The sequence below is a fragment of the Gavialis gangeticus genome, unplaced genomic scaffold (genome assembly GCF_001723915.1).
Source record: "Gavialis gangeticus isolate Ggan-Ray unplaced genomic scaffold, GavGan_comp1, whole genome shotgun sequence".
Taxonomy (NCBI): Eukaryota; Metazoa; Chordata; order Crocodylia; family Gavialidae; genus Gavialis; species Gavialis gangeticus.
In genome coordinates, this window is record NW_017729031.1 from 17,261,706 (window position 1) to 17,283,752 (window position 22,047).

Here is a 22,047-nt window from a genome sequence, read left to right on the forward strand (position 1 = left end):
CAGGGAGCTGGACTAGATGACCTCCTGAGGTCCCTTCCAACCCTAATTTTCTATGATTTTAAATCCCTTGCTACTCTACCTAGCGACTGTATGAAACTTTGGAGGAGTTAATGTAAATTCCTTTCCAGTTTTTCATATGAGAAAATTTGCATAGGGTGATCTTAAATTTTGAACTATTATGCATTCTTTTTTCTACCATTGGTTAAAAAAAATCAAATTGTATATATAAACAATAATTATAGTTCAGCCTGTTTTTACCACCTCCTGTTCAAGTAAGTAGTCCTTGTTCAGTTCACTGGTACTTTGGTTTCCAAGTCAAATAAGGATACTGACTTCCCATCCCATTCCATTCAGCATAAACACAAGATCCAGATTTGTCAGGCTTTCTGTTTATTCATTAGATTTACTGGTGTAGTTTTAGATGTGGACACCGAGTATTAGAATTATTTTCTCCTACTCCTCAGTATTGAGTTTTCTCTACATTTCTGCTTTCATTTTCTGCCATGCTCTTCCAGTGTTTCTTCCTATGTTCTAAGGCCACCTCCTCTCTTCTGCTGTAGTAAGGTAGGCCTTGGTAGGGCTTTAAAAGTCCCTACCAACTGCATAGTCTGTAGCAAAATACCTCAAAAACTAAACCAAACCAAACCAAACTATATTGCCCAAGTGTATGCAGCTATGAAATCCTAAAGTAGGTATCCAATTAAAAATCTTACAATCTGTTTGTTCACACAAATTTGTTAAATATCAGTCTTCCCTTTTTCACCAACAATTTGTTAATCCAGTCTTCCCACTGAATTATTTTATCCTAGTTAAGTTCAGAAGTAAGCATGAGGTACAGTCAGTTTGCGTTTTGTTGGGGGGGGGGGTTTCTTAAACTAAATTCATCACTTTTATTTTTTAGGCTGTTCAAAACAAAAAATAATTGGCATCAATTCCTAACTAAGTTATCTTTGGAAAAAAAACATTTATCCAGTGAAATTCATAGAGAATTAGCTACATAACAATAGCTAATATACAGTTTAATAAAATTTACTTATTTCTGTATCGGTCTTCATTCATATCCTCAAAAGCACTTGACAGACTTTTTCTCAGAGGAAATAACAATGTGATTTGTAAAAAAAAAATGGCAGCATGGAAAAATGCTAATGAAGAGAAATACCTAAGATAAAGAGCATTTTTTACTGAGAAGAAGCACTTCAGTCCTAGTTTGGGGCTTAAAGCATCAAGACAAGAAGATAGAGAGGAGATAGAGGATCTAGATTTGTGTGTAATTTATCTTGAGATTAAAGCCAGCAATGAAATATCAGAGGAAAAAGGTTAGAAGCTTGAATGGAAGTTGTAAACAGATGATTTAAGCTCCATTAGAAATTTAAATGAAGCAATTAAAGAGATGGCATTTAAACAAGTATTTGAGAATATTGGGGACACCAGACTACTTTCTGAGGTGCTCCAAAGTAGTGATTATATAAAAAAAGGATAAAGTTCAGTGATATATAAACCAAAAACATCACAGGTGTTTATGAAAGCTTATGCATCTCTTAATTATTTAGTCCAGGGGTTGGGAACCTATGGCCTACAGGTCAGATTCAACCTGCAGAACCCTGGCTTCAGTGACATTCAGCGGTAGGGGCCGAAGTGAGCCCCCGGCCTCCAGTGGAAGAGCAGCTCTGCCTGTGCCATGTCACAGTTGGGTGGCACAAGCTCCCAACACCACATTGGAATTGAGTGGCAGGAAGAAGGAGCAGCAGTGGCTGCATCCTCATGCTCTCCAACCTGACCTGAGGTGGGTCATCTTGGGCTCTCCCGTTGCCAAACCATGAGTTGGTCTGTAAGGTGCAATTTTGATCTGCTTCCTGTCTGACTTCAGACTAACCAAGTTAACTCCCTCTCTCAGATGTCCAGTAAGGTAAGAAGGAGTTATGTAGCTTGATAAAAACAATCAGCATAATGTAAATATACTGTAGTGTATTCAAGGCTGTTGAGATAAAAGTGCTGTTCCAAATATGTGAGAGAACATCTTCCTTTAAAAAAACTTCCTTAAGAGCCTGACTGTGAACTCAGTAATCTTACTGATGAACATCTATTTACCAATTTCCCTTGGACTTCCCAAATGCTCTCATATATGGATAACAGCTCAGTAACCTAAAGAGGTGGAACACACAAAAATAAGCAAGATGTCAAGTGAAGTGTTTCTAATACATAGCAAAATGCATGTTTTTATTATAATATAGAATGAGTCAATGGAAATGTTGCTATTGCCCCAATATTTTCATCTTCCAAGTTCATTACAATTATTAATTAGTAAAGATGGAGTGACACAGGTAGGAAACACAAGAAGGGAAAAGGGAAAAACAAAATAAGGTTAGAAGAGAATCACAGAGAAAATGTTTTGATCACATTTGAAGTGAGGTAAGTGGCAGTTGTGACAAAAGCATGCGTTGTGTGAGGAGAGTACATCCTGTTGCTTAAAGAAGGTCTGAAGTGTTTGGGAGTTACTTAGAGTGTTAAATACTTCAGCCAAGCATGAATTATACTATGGTGAAACTCTTTTTTTCCCTAGACATCAATGAGTGTATGGTATTTGGCACCTGTTCCCAACGCTGTACTAATGTTAAAGGATCATTCAAATGCATATGTGAAAGAAATTACAAGGAAAGAAATAACAGCTGTATAGCAAAAGGTAAGAATATGAAAATCAAAATGGGTTGTGATGCTTATCTAATTATTTACAGAGTTATTTAAATAGTGAATTGATAATAACATATCATTGATATAATATTACTATATTTAATTCCTGTTAAGGAAAATCAGAAATATTTTAAAGGAGATTTCCTTCTCAAAATTAAAATACCAGTCTGTTTTTCAGTAGCCATCAGCAAACAGTGCATTTCTGCAAAATACAGCTTCCCTATTTTAAATTTAATTTAATTTAACTTCCCACAAGGAAAATAAGAAGATTATTAATATTAAAATACAAATGTGTATCAAATCAATGATAAAGGTCTTATCAAATCATGCACGTATTCTGCTGAACATTTTAGAGACCAGAGCCTAGAATCAGATCTTTTTCTTGGTGACATGGTTTCATGTTTGCTGCATTTGTGTAGCAGGGTAGCAGGGTTTGCTGAGCAACCTTGGACAAGTTATTTTTGGTAGTGTGATAGTATACACTGAGCAGAGATTGTCAGTATACTATGTACACAAAATGCTGTACTTTTCCTGTCACAGAAAGATTCCAGTCCTTAGGAAATACTAAAAATTGCTCTGCGCACACTAAAAAATCTATGTGCATTCACAATCAGGATCTACTATTGGAGGAATCGATAATATCAGCAAGACAAAGGGTCAGACTATATTGCTGATAGTGAGCAGTTGTTTGTATTCATGAAGAACATGCAAGAATTGCACACTAAGACTGTGTAAAGACATTGGGGGAGGTTAGGGGGAGGTTAGATTGCATTTAAATGGCCACCTAATTTAAGGTAAGTCAGGATGGGGCCCGCTAATGGAAGATTCAGGTGTCGGGGGTCCAGCGAGGTCTGCATGAGGGTTTGGCAGGATCAAGAAAGCTTATAGGGTCCACAGGGGGGCTTGAGGGCTCTCTTCCCCACAGCCTAGGATTATAAGTTATTTTTTAGACCCTCAACTCCCGGAAGAATAGCCCCCACACCTGGTGAACAGCCCATTTACTTGCTCAGCCTCTGCACTGGCGAATGCCAGAAAAAGCAGCATGAGAAGTGGCTTGGAGGATGGGGGTTTGGTGGCATCAGGGGGAAGTTGTCTATCTAGGGGTCAAGGGAAACACCCAGGAGGCAGCAGGGCTAAAAATAGCCCAATGTGGAGGAGGTTGGAAAATCACAGCCCTAGCACTGGGGCTGGTGGCTGGGCTTTCCTAGCCCTGGGGCTGCGCTAGGAACTGTATAGTAGTTGGACAGTTAGATTTGTCTAAAAATTGTCAATCCAATCTAATTTGAGTTAACCTAGATGAGGTTGGCCAATTTTAAATCAGTCTGTCCTGAACTTCTGTACAGTTTGCACTTACATACACCTAACTAGTGCAAGATCTATACCTGGGCAAGCTAAATTATATTGGGTGTCTATTTTTAACCTGATCTAACTTTCCTGTAACCTCCCCGAATGTCTGTATGCAACCTAAATTTGCCTTTTGGTATCTCTACCCATGAATTCTGAAGGAGGATTTTTGTCTAGTTTCATTTTCTAGAATGTCTTCCCATTCATATGGCAAGTGGTATATATAACAATGTGGTACAGCACTAAGCCACTGTTTCCTTTTGTATTTCTTATGAAAGAATTATCTTTGTGTACAGTTTTGAGCTATAATTGTCTGGTTAAAGTCAATTTCAAAACCCCATTAGTTTCAGTGAAAACAAGGACATTCACATTTCCAGTTTGGCAGAGCAGGTTCATAAAGCAGTTCTGAAATACTGACAGGTTTGGATTGATATGTTTATTTAAGATCTTTAAAAGTACAGAGTAAATATTGAATATAATATATTTTGACCACAAAGCTTCTCTTCCCCTTACCTTTTGGCCTGTCTCTTTAAATTACAAACTCAAGAGAAGAACTGAGGATGAACAACATCTAATGCATTGTAGCATTACCAGAACATTATACTTACTATTACTACTAAAAGCATTGTAGTGTTTAAAAGCCTAAGCAATCACAATCTAAGTTAGTTGTTAAGATTATGAAATTATATTAAATGAGCATGAGACAAAAACACAAATGAACAATATTCATTATTTATTAGTTGATATTTACTTTATTTTTGTATTTCATTATAATAATCTCCAGGCTCTGAAGATCAAGTTCTCTACATTGCTAATGACACTGATATCCTGGGTTTTATATATCCATTCAACTACAGTGATGTTCATCAACAAATTTCACATATTGAACATAATTCAAGGATAACTGGAATGGATGCATATTATCAAGGGGATATGATTATTTGGAGTACTCAATTTAATCCAGGAGGGATTTTCTACAAAAAACTCCTTGGAAGAGAAAGAAGACAAAGTAATAGTGGTTTGATTGTAAGTTGAAAATTACAAATTGAATCATTTCTTTATTTACTTATTTCTACATTTCAAAGCTATACATACCATTTGTCCAGGATGAATGATCTAATTTATACAGCTGCATGTGATCATATATTAAATAACAGGTCTACCTTATCACGTGTTTATTGAAATCCTATGTGCTTCAAAATAAATCACTTGTGCCTTTCTGAAGTAATTTTGTAGGACAATCATATTCTGGAGAGAGTTTTCAAGGGTTCACAGGGGCCTCTTGCTATTATTCTTCCATGAAAGTGAAGGTTGGTATCGTGCATCTTTGGACTTGACCCTCTCTCTGGACACTGCTACATATTTGGCTGAGAAAGATCTCCTGAATTGCTATATTCAGATAAAGTACATTTAATATCTGAGAGGCAATGATTTTTTGTGATATCTTTTATTAGACTTGCTGAATAGTTGGAAGAGCTGTTGAACAAGCTTTCAGTCTTCCAAGTGCCCTTCTTCATGTCACTTTATTATTGAGTAATTTGCTAAAACACAGTGCATCCTTCCTTCATTTTATTTGAACAAATAGAAGTCCCTCTCTCACATATTTCTTTCTTTGTGAGAGTCCACAAATTTCCTGAAATGTGAATTATGGCCAATGAACAAAATCGTTGAGTCCTTTTAAGAGTACTAATCCAGGCAATTGAGATCTGATATGAATATAACCTAACTGTATACAAATAATTGCAAAATGAGTTATGCTAGTCCTGTTAGAGACGTCAGTTTTTGGTGTTTGTGTTTTACAAATAAGCATTTTCTTTTCAGATTAAAAAAACAAAACTTTATATGTGCAAAACAGAAAAGGCATGTTAAACTATGGCAATGTATACATCTATGGTCTATTTTTTTAACATTCTTAATACTTTAATAACTTATTAAAAATTATTTGCAGTTCTTACATGATGTTCTTGAAATGGGACCAGTTCCCATTGCTGTTTTTTCAAGTTTTTAAACCTTCCTGGTCAAGATATTTAATATTGTTTATTTTCAAATAATATGTGCAAAAAAATAACCTGGCTGATTTCAATGGAACCAAACTCTTGCCACACACATTTTGTAAAGTTAAGTGTGAATTTTTTAACTAGGACCTCTGGGAAAACTGACAGGTTCTGAGAAGTTTTAAGAATAGAAAAAAATGAAAAGAAATAAAACAAGTAGTTCATTTAACTTAAAGGATAAAATAAATGAACTGGAAGGGGTATATTCAGATCATAGAATTAAATTCCAGGAAACTAAGAGAGCGTTAATTTAAATACATAAACAGAAGTGGGTGCATAGTTAGAAATAGCATTGTTGAACGTTAACATTGAAAACAGGTGAGTCCTACCTTGTTATGTATGTATATAAAATATACATGCATACATATGTTTACGTATATGTATATATATCTATGTATACATACACACACACAGTTGCATAATATGCATTATGTAATATGTTAGGAAATATATACTATTTTTCATATTTAGTATTACATGTCATGTCATGTCACATATTATTGTATGCAAAATCTTAATGCTGGCATAAAAACATAGTGAGCCATAGAAATCAATGGTCAGTTTTCAATATGACAAAGTTATAAACTTTGTCCCACTTGACTTTCGCAGATTACTAAAAAGGCTTTCATATAAGAACAGGAAATTTCAACTATATCTAAGCTTTTGGTAAGCTAACATAATTTCAACCGTTTGGGGGGAAAAAATCTGTGCACACCAACTCTTAATGTGCATAGTAGACAAAAATGGTGTTTGAATGCAAGTAAAAGTGGAAAATAACTGGAATGTATTGATATATGCATTAATCAATCTATATAAATAAGTATACAAAATATTTTACATATAAAATCATATCCTCACCAGAAATATTGTGTTCATGTGTCATCACATCCTCTGAAAAAGTTACAGTAGATAAAGCATTTGCAAAGAAAGATGATAACATTGATAGACATATAGAGACTAAAAATTGTGGGGAATGTTGAGAGAAGAAAGACATGGATATTATGACATTCCAATTGAATATGAGCTTCATGTCATTAAAAAATTTAAAGGGGAGATGTACACTATTTTGTATTTATTATCCTTGTGGTGTATGTAATTACATGGCCAACTGCATGATGCTGTTATGATGCAAAAATAAGCTTAACATTTGTGAACAGGCATAAATGTCACTTCACCCTCATAAACAGAAGTGCTGATTTTTCCTTAATGTTCTTTCAGGCAGTTTTTACTTGAAAGAAAAATCATGGTAGATTGATAGTCATTTACTGAATGCATTTCTAAGCAATTTTAAGGGCTCATTAGCATTTGTATGAAGGTAATGATGTGACCTTTATGTGTTTGTTTATGTAAGCAAGCCAAAATTAGATAATCTGATTAAATATTAAACATCTATTCTATTTGATTTTTTGAGCCAACATTAAGGCAGAGTGGAAATAATTTCCCTGTGACTAGTTCCTTCTTTAAGCCAAGGATTGTCCTGACAGGGATATTTTCTGAGATCATACGTTTTCCACATCCAGTGTGACTAGTACTGTATGTTCTCCCTAAAATATAAAATCTCTTCTGCTTGTCATTTAACTTTTATAATTCTGCAAGCAGAATTCAGGTTCAAATTCTGAAGACTTCATTCTAGTTCTTTTTCCAGGTAAATGAGCATTTCTTCTTCCAGTATCTTTACACATGGATTCTACTCTGGCTGCATATATTCTCCATGGACAAGAAATCAGAATCTATTATTAACCAGCAGTGCCAGCTGGGGTTCATGCATGTATCCTGCATGCCCTGGCAACATAGAGACAAGGATAACCCCAATCACCACTCCATTCATTCCAGAAGTGAGTCAGAATAACCTTGAGTATCATCTTAACTACTTCAGTTCTATCTTGTTAAGTACTTGCTAGTGTAGTTACTGTACAGTTTGATAAATTATTTGAGCCTATTGCCAGAAAAAAGAATAGTTGTTCATTAATTAAGATTAGGCAGGTCCACTACCAAGGCTCACTGTTCAATGGCTGATTCAAAATCCGACTTTGGAACCTACCCATTGTCTGATTAGTTCATTTCTTTAAATGATAATCACATTAAGCATCTTTTCTCCTTGAGGGAAGCCCATCTCCATACAAAATATGGAGTTTGTAAATATTCTTGTAAAGTTTATTTTTCTTTTTCAAAACCCCATTCAGTTTGGGCTTCATTCACAGGAAATGTCACTCTGGGCTCTCAGGGAATAAATGAACCTCATTCATCTTTAAAATCCTCCAAGACTGTATCTTAGACATCCTCATGGAAATTAGTTTCTCCCACTGTCTGTGGAATAAAGGAGTACAGCTTTAAGTCTGGCTTTTGTATGGATCTTACCTATGTTACAAAACAAGAACAAGCCAGTACAGCATACATGACTAAGTCAGGAACAGTGAAACCAGTATTGACCATGTTACTGATCAAAATTGGTTTCTGCTACATAGTTATGAGTATCAAAGACTATAGTTAGGGTGACCATATGTCCCGGATTGGTTAAGACATTCCTGGATTTCAGAGGCCAGTCCCAGGCAGCCAGTGAAAACTATGAGTGTCCTAGGCATGAGCTGTGAAATAGGAAGCCCTAAAAGACAACAAAATCGCCCTAATAGGTTAGCTTGATTAGTCGAATGGCCATTAAAAAGGGGATTGTTGATACTTGTGAAGGTAACAATAGTATGTCATTAATGGGCCATTAACTCTTTAGCTGCCTCAATAATAATACAGCAGCAGGGAGGAGGGAGGGAACAGGGGAGAGTGTCCAGGATTTCGCATTGCCCTGGATTTCACATTGTCCCATATGGTCACCCAACCTATCTTTCATATTATCCTATAGTACTATCTTTCATATTATATTCAGTACTGATACTGAATATCTGTGTGGTGCTGCCCTTCACGGCAGTATGAACTCACCTGATAACAGTACTTCCTTCAGCACCAGAGCTCCTGGTATGAGCAGCTTCTATAGTGGGGTCTTTCATTACTCCAGCAGAACTGCAGTATCACTCAACAACTGGTTTCCACTCCATGATGTTCAGACCGATCTTGGTTCCAGAACCATGTGCACAATTCTGGAGAGCTCTCTTCTCCAAGAACACCTGTGCTTTGAAATCCCCTTCATGTTTCAGTGCCTCCAACTGAAGAATTTTTTTCATTCTAGTCTTGCTCTACTGATTTCAGCAGGAATTTTATCTCCAGATCACCACTATTTGTGCACATCTCAAGCATCACTGTACAGCCTCTTCTCCTTCTACAAAGACCACAAGTCTTCCTCCCTCCCCAGCTCCCCCACTCCCTGATGGCACTCTTTTTGCAAATGGTGGCATACCATTATGACCTTCAAACCTGGCTATACTGATCTTCATAAAGTCCCAGATTCATGGTATCCAGTAGCTGAGTGAGAAAGGGCCTTGACTTTTACTATGATTGAAGAATTTTTCCAGAGAAACAGCTGTTGAGTGAAAGTAATTGCATGGATCACCATCATTGTTTCTGCATGAAGAAGCGGCTCTAGCAGTCTTTGTTATAACAATAGCAAGGTAAGCGTAAGGCATTTCAACAGTTCCTTAAAGGATAGAGATTCATTTAGCAATAGGGCAAGAGAAGCCATAGAAACACAGAAATGTAGTTGGGAACCCTATTAGTATTGGAGCTCCCAGGTGTGGGGGTGCACCCTGAGTACGAGTGGCTAGGAACTCTGTCAGCTGATCAGGTCTCCCAGCCAGGACCTCTGATCATTTGACCAATGCTCCCACCTCTCAACTGACCAGTGCTCCAAGTCACATATTCAATTAAAAGTGTGATAGAAACCAGCAACAAAGTTATTACACATATTCTGTATAATAACTTGGTCACTTATTCCTCATTTTATCATGACATTGATTTAATGAACATGTGCCCAGGTCACTACTTAAGCCGTGATTTAGTGGTTAAACACATCTTAATTGAAACATGTCTCAGGGGCCCTATATTCATAGATCACCATTTATCCGAAGAGTAGTAAAACATATACTCCAATCCGTATCACATATCACATCGACAAATCACCTTTTGAAAATAAACAACGAATAATATACCGCTGATAAAGAGCAGGGGAAACTAGGACACTGCCAATGTGCTACCACTGCCTAATAATGATTGGCTTAATATAATATGCCCAGATGATCTTAGGAAAGAAGGCCATGGAAAAAAGACCATCCCAATCACAAAAAGCCATATGACAACCCTCCTCCCACCCTCCCCAAAGCAGAAGGGGGTTACCGTCCCTCAAGTCTTGAGAAGCTGTCATGGGGACATAATTACTTCTTGCCCCCAGATCTGACAGTGAGCTTGACACTGAGCAGAAGAGCAAGATCTTACAATCAGGAACCTGAGAAATTTCAAAGTGCCCATAGGGTCATTGGCAATCAGTCAGAGCTGTAGCCAAGTTCAGTTCTTTGGAGGAACGTGAAAAAAAATCCTTCCTAGTGCCTACAGGTAACCTAAGCTTGGATTTCCCAAATACCTTCTACACAGAAATAGCTACTTTTATACCCAGACCTCTCATAAAGGTATTGAGCTCTCAGAACAGTTCATATTCCTTTTCTCCATTTCTTTGTTCAGAAAGCCCTTCTAAAGCTTTACTATTCAAATATAGTGCCCTCCTAATTTCCAGTCTAAATTTGTAGACAAATGCAGTCAATTTGATCTTGTGCTAATACTGTTCTTTAAATCAAATAGCTCTTATTCTTCTCTGATATTAACCCCATGAATATATTACAAAAATAGTAAAATACGCCCTCAATTTTAATTTTTCTAAATTATACTCATCTCATAAAATAAAATTTCCCTCCCTTTAGCATCTTAGAAGTCTTTTTTTGGAATTCAAGACTTTTTTGCACATAGATGGCTAGACCTCTGCACACTGTTCTCAATGGGATATTACTAATGTATTGTACAGTGGTACTTTTACTTATTTGTCTCTACTGAACCCCACCTAACACACCCTAGAATTACATTAGCCTTTTTCATGTGCAGATCACAATGGCAGGTCAGCATAATCCTGAAGTCAACCAACTGTCTTTCTTCCTCCCCTGCCTCCAGTCTAAAAGCCCCTCTTTCTCAATCACTAAGTTAAATAGGATGGATCCTAAAACAGATCCTGAGAAACTTTGCTAGTAATATTTTTTCCAACTGGATAACTCAATTTTTAGTTAAACGTTTAGCATTCTTTATCCAGTTTCTAGGGGCCAAGGTGTTATGCCCATAAACAAGCAAATTTTGGACCCATGGACATATTTAGCTTTAGTCTTTAGCGTATCAAGGTTTAGTCATCAAAAGTTTCGCATCTCCCTTAAGTCATTTGTGTATTTTTATTTCTATGCTCCAGGTTCCTTAATGATGATGGCTGATGTGAGATGTAAAAACAATCTACCCCACATAAATTCAACTTGAAAGAGAGTGTGAAACATAAAGGATCCTTTTGACATGCTCCTGGTTATGGGAACAATTTGTTGCAACAATTCTGAAGGCGTGGCTAGATGCTGTAGAGACTGAATAAAATCAGTGGTTACAGGGATTACAGTGAGGGACACATACATACATTTAACTTACCAAAGCACATGCAGATAGCATTTGAGGACTTAGGACCAGATTTCATGCCATCTATGAGTAGTATAAATATTAAGTATGGTCAGAAGGAACACCCACCAATCTTTTGCCCAAGAGTAATTGGGTACTGATCCTGAAAGTGGTAAGGAACTTACCCTTGAAGTGGGAGACCTCAGTTCTTGGGCTTACACAGTCTGAGGAAGTTGGAACTATCTTGTTTCCCAGAAGCATGGCATAAACCAAAGCCTTGGACTAGGCAGAGCTAAAAGTGTCCTTCTTTTCTCCTGTTGAAACTCTGAAACCTAGCAGAAAGGAATGCAAGAGAAATGGGGTCAGAAGATTAAGGAATAGGGAGCCTAATTTCATAGCCTAATGCATATGCTGTACCACCAGGGATCAAACCTGTGACCTCCAAGAAGGAGAAGTTATTGCTCTTGTAGTAACTGTAATTTCTACATCTATGTGAGTAAATCCCATAAGTCACCTGCTTTCCCCTTGACTGTCAATGTAGCTAGCTAGAAGTTGAGGTCATTCCATTTGGGATGTTTACATTTTATAATTCCACTAGATTTGATACAGCGAAGATAATGTTTTAGATAACCAGTCTTTTCTTTAACTTGTCAAACACTGTAATGAGTAAACCAAAATATTTTATAACCACTGTCTATTAACCAAGATTGTGCAGTTCAAGATTTTCTTACAAATCAATCTGACTCAGAAAGACTGATAGACTTCTCACATATATTTGTGAAGCACTCATATTTTACTGTTTTAACATATAATTGATCAGCAGAGTAATTAGTTTTCCAACATTGCTTTATTTCTAGTCTTTCACAGCACTTACATGTAATTGATCAGCAGACTAAATAGTTTTCCAATATTACTTTAGTATTGTTGCTTAAATTTGGTACATAAACAGCTGACAATTCCTTAATTGTAACTTAGATTTTGAAATGAAAAGCTCCAAACGTTGAATTGTGTCTTTTATGGCTAGCCTGAGTAGTGACTTCGATCTGGAAAACGGGGCAGTAAGCTTGAACAATCTTCGCCTGTGTTTGCAGTAATTACATTTACTCCCAAAATCAGTTTCATCTAAGGTATTTACATGCCAAGGGCTTTCCACAGAGATGATAGCTGTAAATTTCTATTATATTTTACTATGAAACGTGTTGTAACTTGATTGAAATAGGCGCATTAATTTAGTAGATAGCAGAATACTGAGTGTTTGGAGTTTATTGACAGAAGCAAAAGATCATTGCATTTTCTCTTGTGACAACAGTAAATGATATTGCCACTGACAGACATTATCCTTTGAAAATGTAGATTGGGACAAATATTTCAAGGCATACTGAAATTTGTTCTGATTCAAACTAAGGTGAAAAGAGTATACAGGAATATTTGGGAATTAAAAGAACTGCATCATAATATGAAGTGAAATACAGCTTGAGTGTAGTGCATTCTGGATGTTAGCCTGTCAAATGGTTCTGCTTACCTCTCTAAAAACAAGTTCCAAATTACTTTTGAAACATGTCTTTGTAATGTTTAACTGCAGGTTTGTGAGGGCATTCACTACCTCCTGGTTATTTATTAAATATAAAATAATTTTTAATTCAGTAATTCTACTTTTAAAAGAGAGCTTGAATAAGCTCACTTCTATGGGCTTCTACCAGTTTCAGCAGAGTTATGACAATATTTTCCATACCAAAGAAATATGAAGGCTGAGTTAATACCTATTGCAAATCAATAATGTAGGCAAACTGCTGTTTAATTCAAGTTGCAAATATCTGAACTGTATCAAATAATTCTACAAACATTTTTGAATTGATACTTCTTACTAAAGGAATACCAATTTTATTCAGTGACTCTTACTGTTTTTTACATAGTATAACTATGCAGAGGTTGACCTTTAAGGATAAAAAGCACTTGCTAACGTATAACATATACAAATGTGCAAGTGCATGCCAAAGCCTCGCCAGAGTAACTCAGTTCCTCCCAGCTCACTTCCAACCAATGTAAAGAGAGTCCCTCTACAAGTCCATCTTCTTTCCTTCAATTGTGCAGTTTGTGATTTTCACCTTGTTTTAATTTAAACCATGTATGTTACTCAGAACAATTGTGGTACAGGGATGCTGTGTTGCTACTATCAGTCTGCAAACTTAACAGTTTACTCCAGTTTCATTTGTGTTTATTGATGTTACCTTAATGTGGAATTGAAGGCTGGCATAGCTTCACAAAGTTATAATTTTCAATATAATGCCAAAATGTCCATCATTGATCTATATATACTGCATACCTCTTATTCACTGGTGAGTCTTACTTGCTGAAGGTGTGTGTGTGTGTGTGTGTATTTGGATTTGATACCTTTAGGGGACCCTCAACCTCATTTAATCTTAAACGGGGAAAGAAGATTCTGTTCCTAAATAACATAGAGTCATCTTGTCAAAAATGTGTGTGTGTGTATGTGTATATATGGTTATGTATGGGGAGTAGTTTTTCCTGTTTTTATTGGAGAGAGAGGAGTACATTGTTTTTGTTCAAATAATGTTATTAGTATAATCAAAATGAATGAGTAAAGATAATATGTAATATATCTATATCTGTTTGTGATAAGATGACTACATTACTTAGGAACAGAAAAGTCTTCCCTGTTTAAGATGAAATAAGGTTGAAGGTCCCCCTAAGGTATCAAATCCAAAGGAAAGAAAGCATCTGTTTTATCCATTCAGTACAATCCGTCTTACATTTCTAACTTAGTCCTCAGTATTGTCTGATAGTTCCTTTATAGAGTAAGTTGTAGAAGCCTGTTGGTTGTTACAGGATGGTTTGAAGACTCCAGTCTTCAGGTACATATTAGAGGGCCATGGCCCCCTCCTGCCCCCCCACCCCCATCAGCCCGCTATTGGATTTGTATCTAGATTAGCATTCTCTCAGAGTATCTACATGTGTAATTAATGTGACATAATAAATTCAGTTTTGTATCATGCCAGAGTTTATTGCTTCTAGGCACTGCATTTACACATGTGTCCAGAATTGCAGCACATTGAGCTGGGCTGGAGCAGCCCTTACTGGCAAAGGACCCAGGGAATCAGCCCTGCTCTGACCCAGGGCTGCTCTGACCTGGCTCAGTGTACTGTGGAGGAGCTGGCTGAGGCACAAGGGAGCTCTAGTGTGGGACTATCTGTCAGGCAGCCTTCACACTGATGCACCCTCATGCCCCAGCCAGCCCTAGCAGTATTTACACATATGTTGCTGAGCACTGAAGAATGCCACTATAGCATAGTGCTTGTGTTTACAAGCACTAACCTATGGCAGTGTTAATTAGTTTCCTGTGGCCTAATACGGCCACACATGTAGATGTCAAATTCAACTTGTAGGGAGTTCATGTTTTAGAGCACTGGTTGTGCCAGCCATTTTAAGGGGTTTGAGCAAGGGGCAAGCAGCCTGAAGGTGGGAGAAGACCCAATCATGCAGTCACATGAGAGTCAGGAGCCCCCTAATTGGTAGAGGCTGCAGAGCCTAGATATAAGGCTAGGCTCTGAAAGCAGAACTAGCAGTTACAACTGGGGAGCTGAAGGTAAACATTTCCTGGCCAGAGTACTGCTGCTCCCAGAACACCTGGATGTCAAGTGTAGGAACTGTGGGGATGGAGAAGGTTCCTGGTCCTGGGGAATAACTGAAAGCTATACTGTGATGGGAAGGATGGTGTGGTGGGGCTGCCAGGGGCAGTCTCCAGAAAATGCCACACCAGTGCCTCCCCAGTAAAAGATGAGTATGGGACTCTGGAAAGCCTCAGCCCCCATTGCCTTGTGGGTGACCCTGTGGAGCAGGAAAGGCTAGGGCAGCACACCTCTAGCACAGGGCCAAGCCCACTGAGTGGGGCCTGAGGCAGGGTCCAGGCTGAGAGAAGGGGGCCTGAGACAGAGCCCAGACCCACTGAGTGAAGCCTGAGGCCCAAGGGGCATCAGGCCCAGCAGCCCAGTGAAGGGCAGGGTAGAAGCCCCAGTGAGGGGGCTGGATATTGAGGCCCCAGTGAGGGGTAGGGTATTGAAGCTTCAGTGCAGATGTGAGGCCCCAGAGGAAGGGACAGCCCCAGTCAGTGAGGAGGCAGCCCCAATGAAGGGGGTATGTGGTCCAGGTAAGTGCCTGAGGATGCCTGAGGCCAAGTTTGGGCCAGAGGCCAAGTGTAGCCCAGTTAAGGACCCGGGAGAGTAACAGTGGATATGATTGCCATCTGCAAGGCATGGGATGCAGTATACAAGAAGGTTTAGAGCCATGCGTTTCACCCTTGTCATTAGGGCAAATAAATGGGCAGCCTCCCACCTAGGACCTACTTTAGTTACAACAAAGGCGTGGCAGAAAAGGCAGGTGGGCAGACTGCCCTAAACAGGTGGGCTGATGTAGTGACTGGCCTTAAGATGGCCCCGTTACAGGTCTAAACTCATTCATTACTCTTAATTTTCAAAAATATTTAATAGCAAAACTTGGCTTTACATATCTAATTGTTGACTTCAAATTGAACAAGTTAAATCATTTTAGAGGGATAATAAAGATCCTAATTAGTTTAGAACCTGCCATTTTACAGGAGATAGTAGGTAGAAAACCCCAACCTCAAATAAACCACCAGAAAGTATATTTAACAGAAGAGATTTACTGTAAAAAATACTACCCTAGGTTCCAGGTTGCAGCATTGGGTGGCATAGGGGCTGGCTAGGGCAGGAGAATGCTAAAGTGTGCAGCCATGTGGCTGGTAATCCCCATACTTTAGTACCCTCATGCCCCAGCCAGCCCCTGAGACAGTCTGCACATGCATTTCAGCACAGTTATTTACTCAGCCATAGGATAGTACTGTTCCCTATTCAATGCACCACAATACCGGTACACATGTAGACAATGATGTTTGACTGCAGAGCTAATTATTCAACTTTGCATTAAAGCACACATATAGATGTACCCAGTATGTAGCTTTCCCCTTCTTGAGGGGATACTGTCTTCTAATCTGCTTCTTATTCCAATTATCAGAAAACTGGACCATCTCTTGAACAATTAAATGCCCTTGTCAAACTGTAATGAACTACATTTTGTAAATTCTTTTAGAATAAAATTATTTATATTCATAGTATCAGCTCAGTCTTTTTAATAATAACTTTTGTATTATTATTATTTTCCATGTTAATAGAAGCTGGTCACCTTTTCTTAATAATTATAGTGGCACTAACTTGATTCAGAAGTAGGGAAACAGTTGGTGAAATTTCACTTCTATACTATCTGCTACTGTGAACCAATGAACAAATGGATATTACCTGCTGGAGAAACTTCTCTGCTACTGAATATATTCACATCAGACTTGTGCGCCTCTAGTCATATAATCATAAATGGCTCTATTTCTGTATTTGAAACTATAGCTCGTATATGTGGCCAGTAAAATATAATCAGTATAATTGTTCATAGACATGATTTACAACTTTTATTTATTTATATATCTTATTTATATCATATAGGATATGCCTACATGTGCCATTAATGCACAGCAATAAACTCCAGGTCTTATTGCTCTGGGGAAGCTCCTGGGATTATATATAGATGCTGAGACATTTACTGTGGAGTGAGGTAGTCAGTTCCGCAGTAAACATCTTATGTAGATGTGTCCATATAGAAGTTAAATATCTTAAATTGCACATACGTAAATACTATAAAATATAAACTTGATAATGCTAATTTCAAAATCTGTTCTTTCTAGTGTCCTGAATTCAAAAGACCAAGAGACATTGCTGTTGATTGGATTGCTGGAAATATTTACTGGACTGATCATTCTAGAATGCATTGGTTCAGTTACTATACAACTCACTGGACAAGCTTAAGATACTCTATTAATGTAGGACAGTTGAATGGACCAAACTGTACAAGGCTCCTTACTAATATGGCAGGAGAACCATATGCAATTGCTGTAAATCCAGAAAAGGGGTATGTAATTTCGGTGGCATTTTATCATTTCCCTTCCCCCCATTTTAACTATAATAGAAGTACAAACATAAATTTAAGCAAATAAAATGTAATAAGGTTTTCAAATGTGTATTTTTGGTTAGATTATTTATTTTGCATTTCTACTTCAGTTTTCCCATTTGCAAAATGAGGCTAAAACTTCTCCACCTCCTGGATGTAAAGTATTTTGAGAGTTTTGGAAGAGAGGTATAAGATATTAATTTATGTTAATTCAGAACAACTGTTTTATATTTGCTATTTTTAGGATGATGTATTGGACAGTCATTGGGGACCACTCTCACATAGAAGAAGCATCAATGGATGGTACCCTGAGAAGGATACTGGTGCAGAAAAATTTACAAAGACCTACAGGTATACAGCTGTTCAACCTCCTCCCTTACAAAGTTTTTAGTAGTTCAGTATGAAGTTCTTCTCTGAATTCCAGTTCCTGTTTTAAGACAGTTGAGCATTTTATATACTAGACATGCATAGTTACAGCTGAATATTCTTAATTATATTTTAAAATTCCATAAGTTGATGTAACATAACGCAATGGGCACCTCTACATGAAACACTTAATGAGCAGTAGACTGATGACTGCACATTACAGTGTCGTGGCAAAAACCATGCTATTAGGTTAATGCACAATAGTATTAGTGTACTGCTCATTAACCATCAGGAAAAAATGTCCAATCATGGTAATGCTCAGGAAGGCAGCCTACTACATGTTTATTTAGTACTTCATTTTGCAAGTACTATATTTAATGCTTAGTAGGTAGTGCACATTAATGAACATGTAAACACGCCCAATGACTTTATAAGACAGTACTAAAGAAGCAGAGATAATTGATTAAAATAACTGCTGTTCCAAAATTGTTAGTTAACATGAAAAAATCAGTTAAGGCAGAACTAATTAATAGTTATATGCTTACATTTATAAAAATGCCTTCAGTCTAATAGTTACTGCATTGAATGCCATGGAAAACTTCAAAACCCATTTATTTTAATAAAAATATGAAAAGATACGTTACTATTCAGAGAAGTGACAACTTAATTATCTATAAATTTAAGTTTAACAAGAAAAGTGACAGTAAAGATCATGTGAGTTACTATTATGGGTCCATTGGTAGAAAGGAAAAGAAAAGTAAAATTGTGTTCATGACAAAGGAAATACCAAAATACAGATCTGATCATATCTAACTAACACAATCTATTATTAAGCCACCACTGGTCTATTTCTTTCTTTCTGATCATATAAAAAATAAATACATTTCTCTCTAAGTTTATTCTAAATCATGTTTATAGTATTGAGCATTTATTCTTCACTTTACACATATAAAGAAATGATCTCTTCTTACTTGATTAGATACAATCTAACAACTTATACCATAGCAAATCAGGTAAGGGAAGCTGTGAAAAGACCACTCAAATTCTGGAACACAAACAAACAAAAAAAATGTCATTGCCATGATCATGATCTTTTCAGTCTGTATAAAATGTTTTAAGATTGTCTTACACTCCCAATTCCCAAATGGTTAGTTTTAGCCTCACTGAGGTTTGCTAGAAAGAGTAAAACCAAACTGATCTAAAATTCAGATGTTTTATTTCTAGGCAGACCGGAAATGTGACTTTGAATTAGCTTATTTTCATGATATTTATCTCTACCCATTTTCTATTCTAGGAAGTTTTAGCTAAACATCTGGCTACACCTCTGAATTCTTAATGGGGTGAATAATGTGGAAATTAACAAATGATGCTCCTTGCTTTTTACTGGAAAGCATTAGTTAATTAATAGTCAGACTCAGTTTAAAGTTATTGCACTTTTAAGTTTCCAAAATTTTCTATTTCATCCATCTCCTAACTGAAAAATATGTTCTATGACATCTTCCTTGTATCTTTGTTCCCTGTCTATATGATGAAAAATACAATTCCCTGGGGTCTTGTAATGTTTTGACAGATTTTTTATATATTTTACCCAGATTTATAGCCTTTCACTACTAGTATCTTCTCAGCATGCCAAAAATTGGGCCTTTCTTTTCCTATGTCTTCTATTCTTTCTTCAAATAAGACTACTGTTCTGATTATAAAAAGTGTGAAGCTTTTTTGAGTGCTTGTACCCTACTGCTCCTAAATTTGTTCCCAAGTATGAGTTTCCCATTCTAGATAAAAGTGAGTGTGACATTAGGCATTTGTGCTTGATTTTAGAGGATTTACACGCACCACAGTGATGCCATATGTTCAAGTATGAGGAAAGTAAAGCAGTGGCTTCTTTCTCATTTAACTAACTTCAGGAATATACCTCTGAGAGAATAAATAAGTATATATTATTTCTGTATTAATTTTTAATTAAAATACATTTTATGAAAACATATTAGAATAAATTGAGCATAGGGCATGATGAATGCTCCTAGCAATTTCTGATTACCATTTATCATAGACCATCATTTCAGCTTTTACAAGAAATTATTCTCTTCATCTACACATTCAACTGTCAGTAGGATGTCTGATTTATTTTACTTTATTTCAGTGGAATGATTTGTTCAGTCCTTAGAATTAATATTTTTAATGAAGCACCAAAAATACTGCCATTTTGCCATGAGAGAATAAACCTTTTTTCCAGCTTCCTTTATTTTATCTGTAGTTGATTAACTATTTTAAGGGAAAAAAAGTTTTTCTTGCAATGCATATCTTTGTGGTGTGTTTTTCTAGATTACTTATCAATAGGAAGAAAAATACTTTTTTTCTGTTTTATATAAAATGATTAACTGTGACAGTGAGAGCAGGGAATTTGATTATTATATGGTTCAAGTATTCTACGAGGCTGGAGCTTTTAACAGGACTAAAAATAGGAAATTAATCATTTAAATATTCTCTGATAAAACAAGGACTGCTTGATTCAACTATTAAAGCTGTTGCTAAGAGGCTGGTTAGGCACAGTCTGTGTTTTATTCTTAATACTTGAGTATCATTGTTGAAATATTTTAAAATACTTAGTCTGGTTAAGTTAAACAACTTTCTTGTTTTAAATTATTCTCCTACGGATAATATGTAAGAGAATAAGCAACAAAAGACGCATGCTTTGTGTCTGCTCTGCCAAGCAGCACAAAACATAGTTGGGAAGTGCACATCAGACTACGCCATCTTCATCTACTAGTTTACTGCTGCTAGTCTAGCTGTTACACCTTCATAGAGTTCCACTGAGCTCAAAGGAACACTGCATATACTGGGGGTGGGCAATTATTACAGGCAGAGGGCCACTTACCGAGTTTTGGCAAGCTGCCAAGTGCTGCATGGGTAGACCCGCCCCTTGACAGGTGCCCCACCCCCTGGTTGCCATCTTGTGACCAGAAGTCCCACCCACTAAACCCTGACCTTTGCCACCAGAAGTCCCTCCTGTCCCTCCCCTTGCCCCTGGAAGTACTGCTTTCAGCAAGGGAACATTCATTAGTTTGATTTCAAAAAATATTTTTCTCCTGATTTACATGTGTTTGTGTAGTGTACACAGAGGTGACTTAAAAGATAGCTTAAAATGAAGTCTTATTTTTATATATTGTTGGGGGGTATAGGTTTCTGGGGGCTGTGGGTGTGTGGGTATGTGGGTCGTGGATCGGTATGGGGGGAGGGTGGCTGGAGTTTGTGTATTACAGTGTGAGGGGAGGCATAGATGTATGAGTATGGAGGGGTGTGCATGTGGGACTCACCCTATGAACACATACACACACACACTCCCCCTGTGCCTGCATAAACATACACACACACACTCTGCCCCTGTGCTTGCAGACAGACAGACAGACACACACTATCCCTGTGCCTACACCCACACACGCTCTGCCCCTGTGCTTGCACACACACACGCACACACAGCCCCGTGCCTGCACACACACAGACACTGTGCCCCGTGCCTGCAGAAATGCACATACTTTGCCCCTGTGCCTGCTGAGAAGCGAGTGCACACACATACACACCCATACCGCATGGTCCCATGCTTTGCGGTCCATGGATGCTACTGGGAGCCACAGACACATGGTGCTGGAGCAGGGTGGATGGGGGCAGGAAAGCAGGGAACTGGCTGGGGGTGGGCAGGGCTGGGCTGTTCAAGCCTGCAAGCCTGCTGAGGGCTCCCTCTGAGTCCTACTGCCCGGGCTCCAGACAGCTTTGGCAGGCAGCCGGGGCAAATAAATATTCATTTACTAAAATTTTTAGGGGCTCTGTGGGCCAGATAAAATGGCCTGGCAGGCCGAATCCAGCCTGCAGGCGATATTTTGGCCACCTCTGGCATAAATACGGCATATTGCAGGATCAGGGCAAAATATATCCCTCAAGTATGGGGAATGAAGGATAAAGAGGCTCACTATGGAAGAAAGAGACTCACTAT

At 37.6% G+C, this 22,047-nt stretch overlaps 1 protein-coding gene across 1 annotated transcript in view; it reads left to right on the forward strand.

The window, feature by feature from the left end:
- The window catches only part of LRP1B (LDL receptor related protein 1B), a 2,002,088-nt gene that overhangs the window by 1,881,867 nt on the left and 98,174 nt on the right, over window positions 1-22,047 (forward strand). Inside the window, exons 75-78 of the mRNA XM_019522796.1 lie at window positions 2,561-2,680; window positions 4,817-5,058; window positions 17,431-17,654; window positions 17,938-18,044. Of these exons, the coding sequence (XP_019378341.1) occupies window positions 2,561-2,680; window positions 4,817-5,058; window positions 17,431-17,654; window positions 17,938-18,044 (693 nt within the window). The remainder of the gene's footprint in view (window positions 1-2,560; window positions 2,681-4,816; window positions 5,059-17,430; window positions 17,655-17,937; window positions 18,045-22,047) is intronic.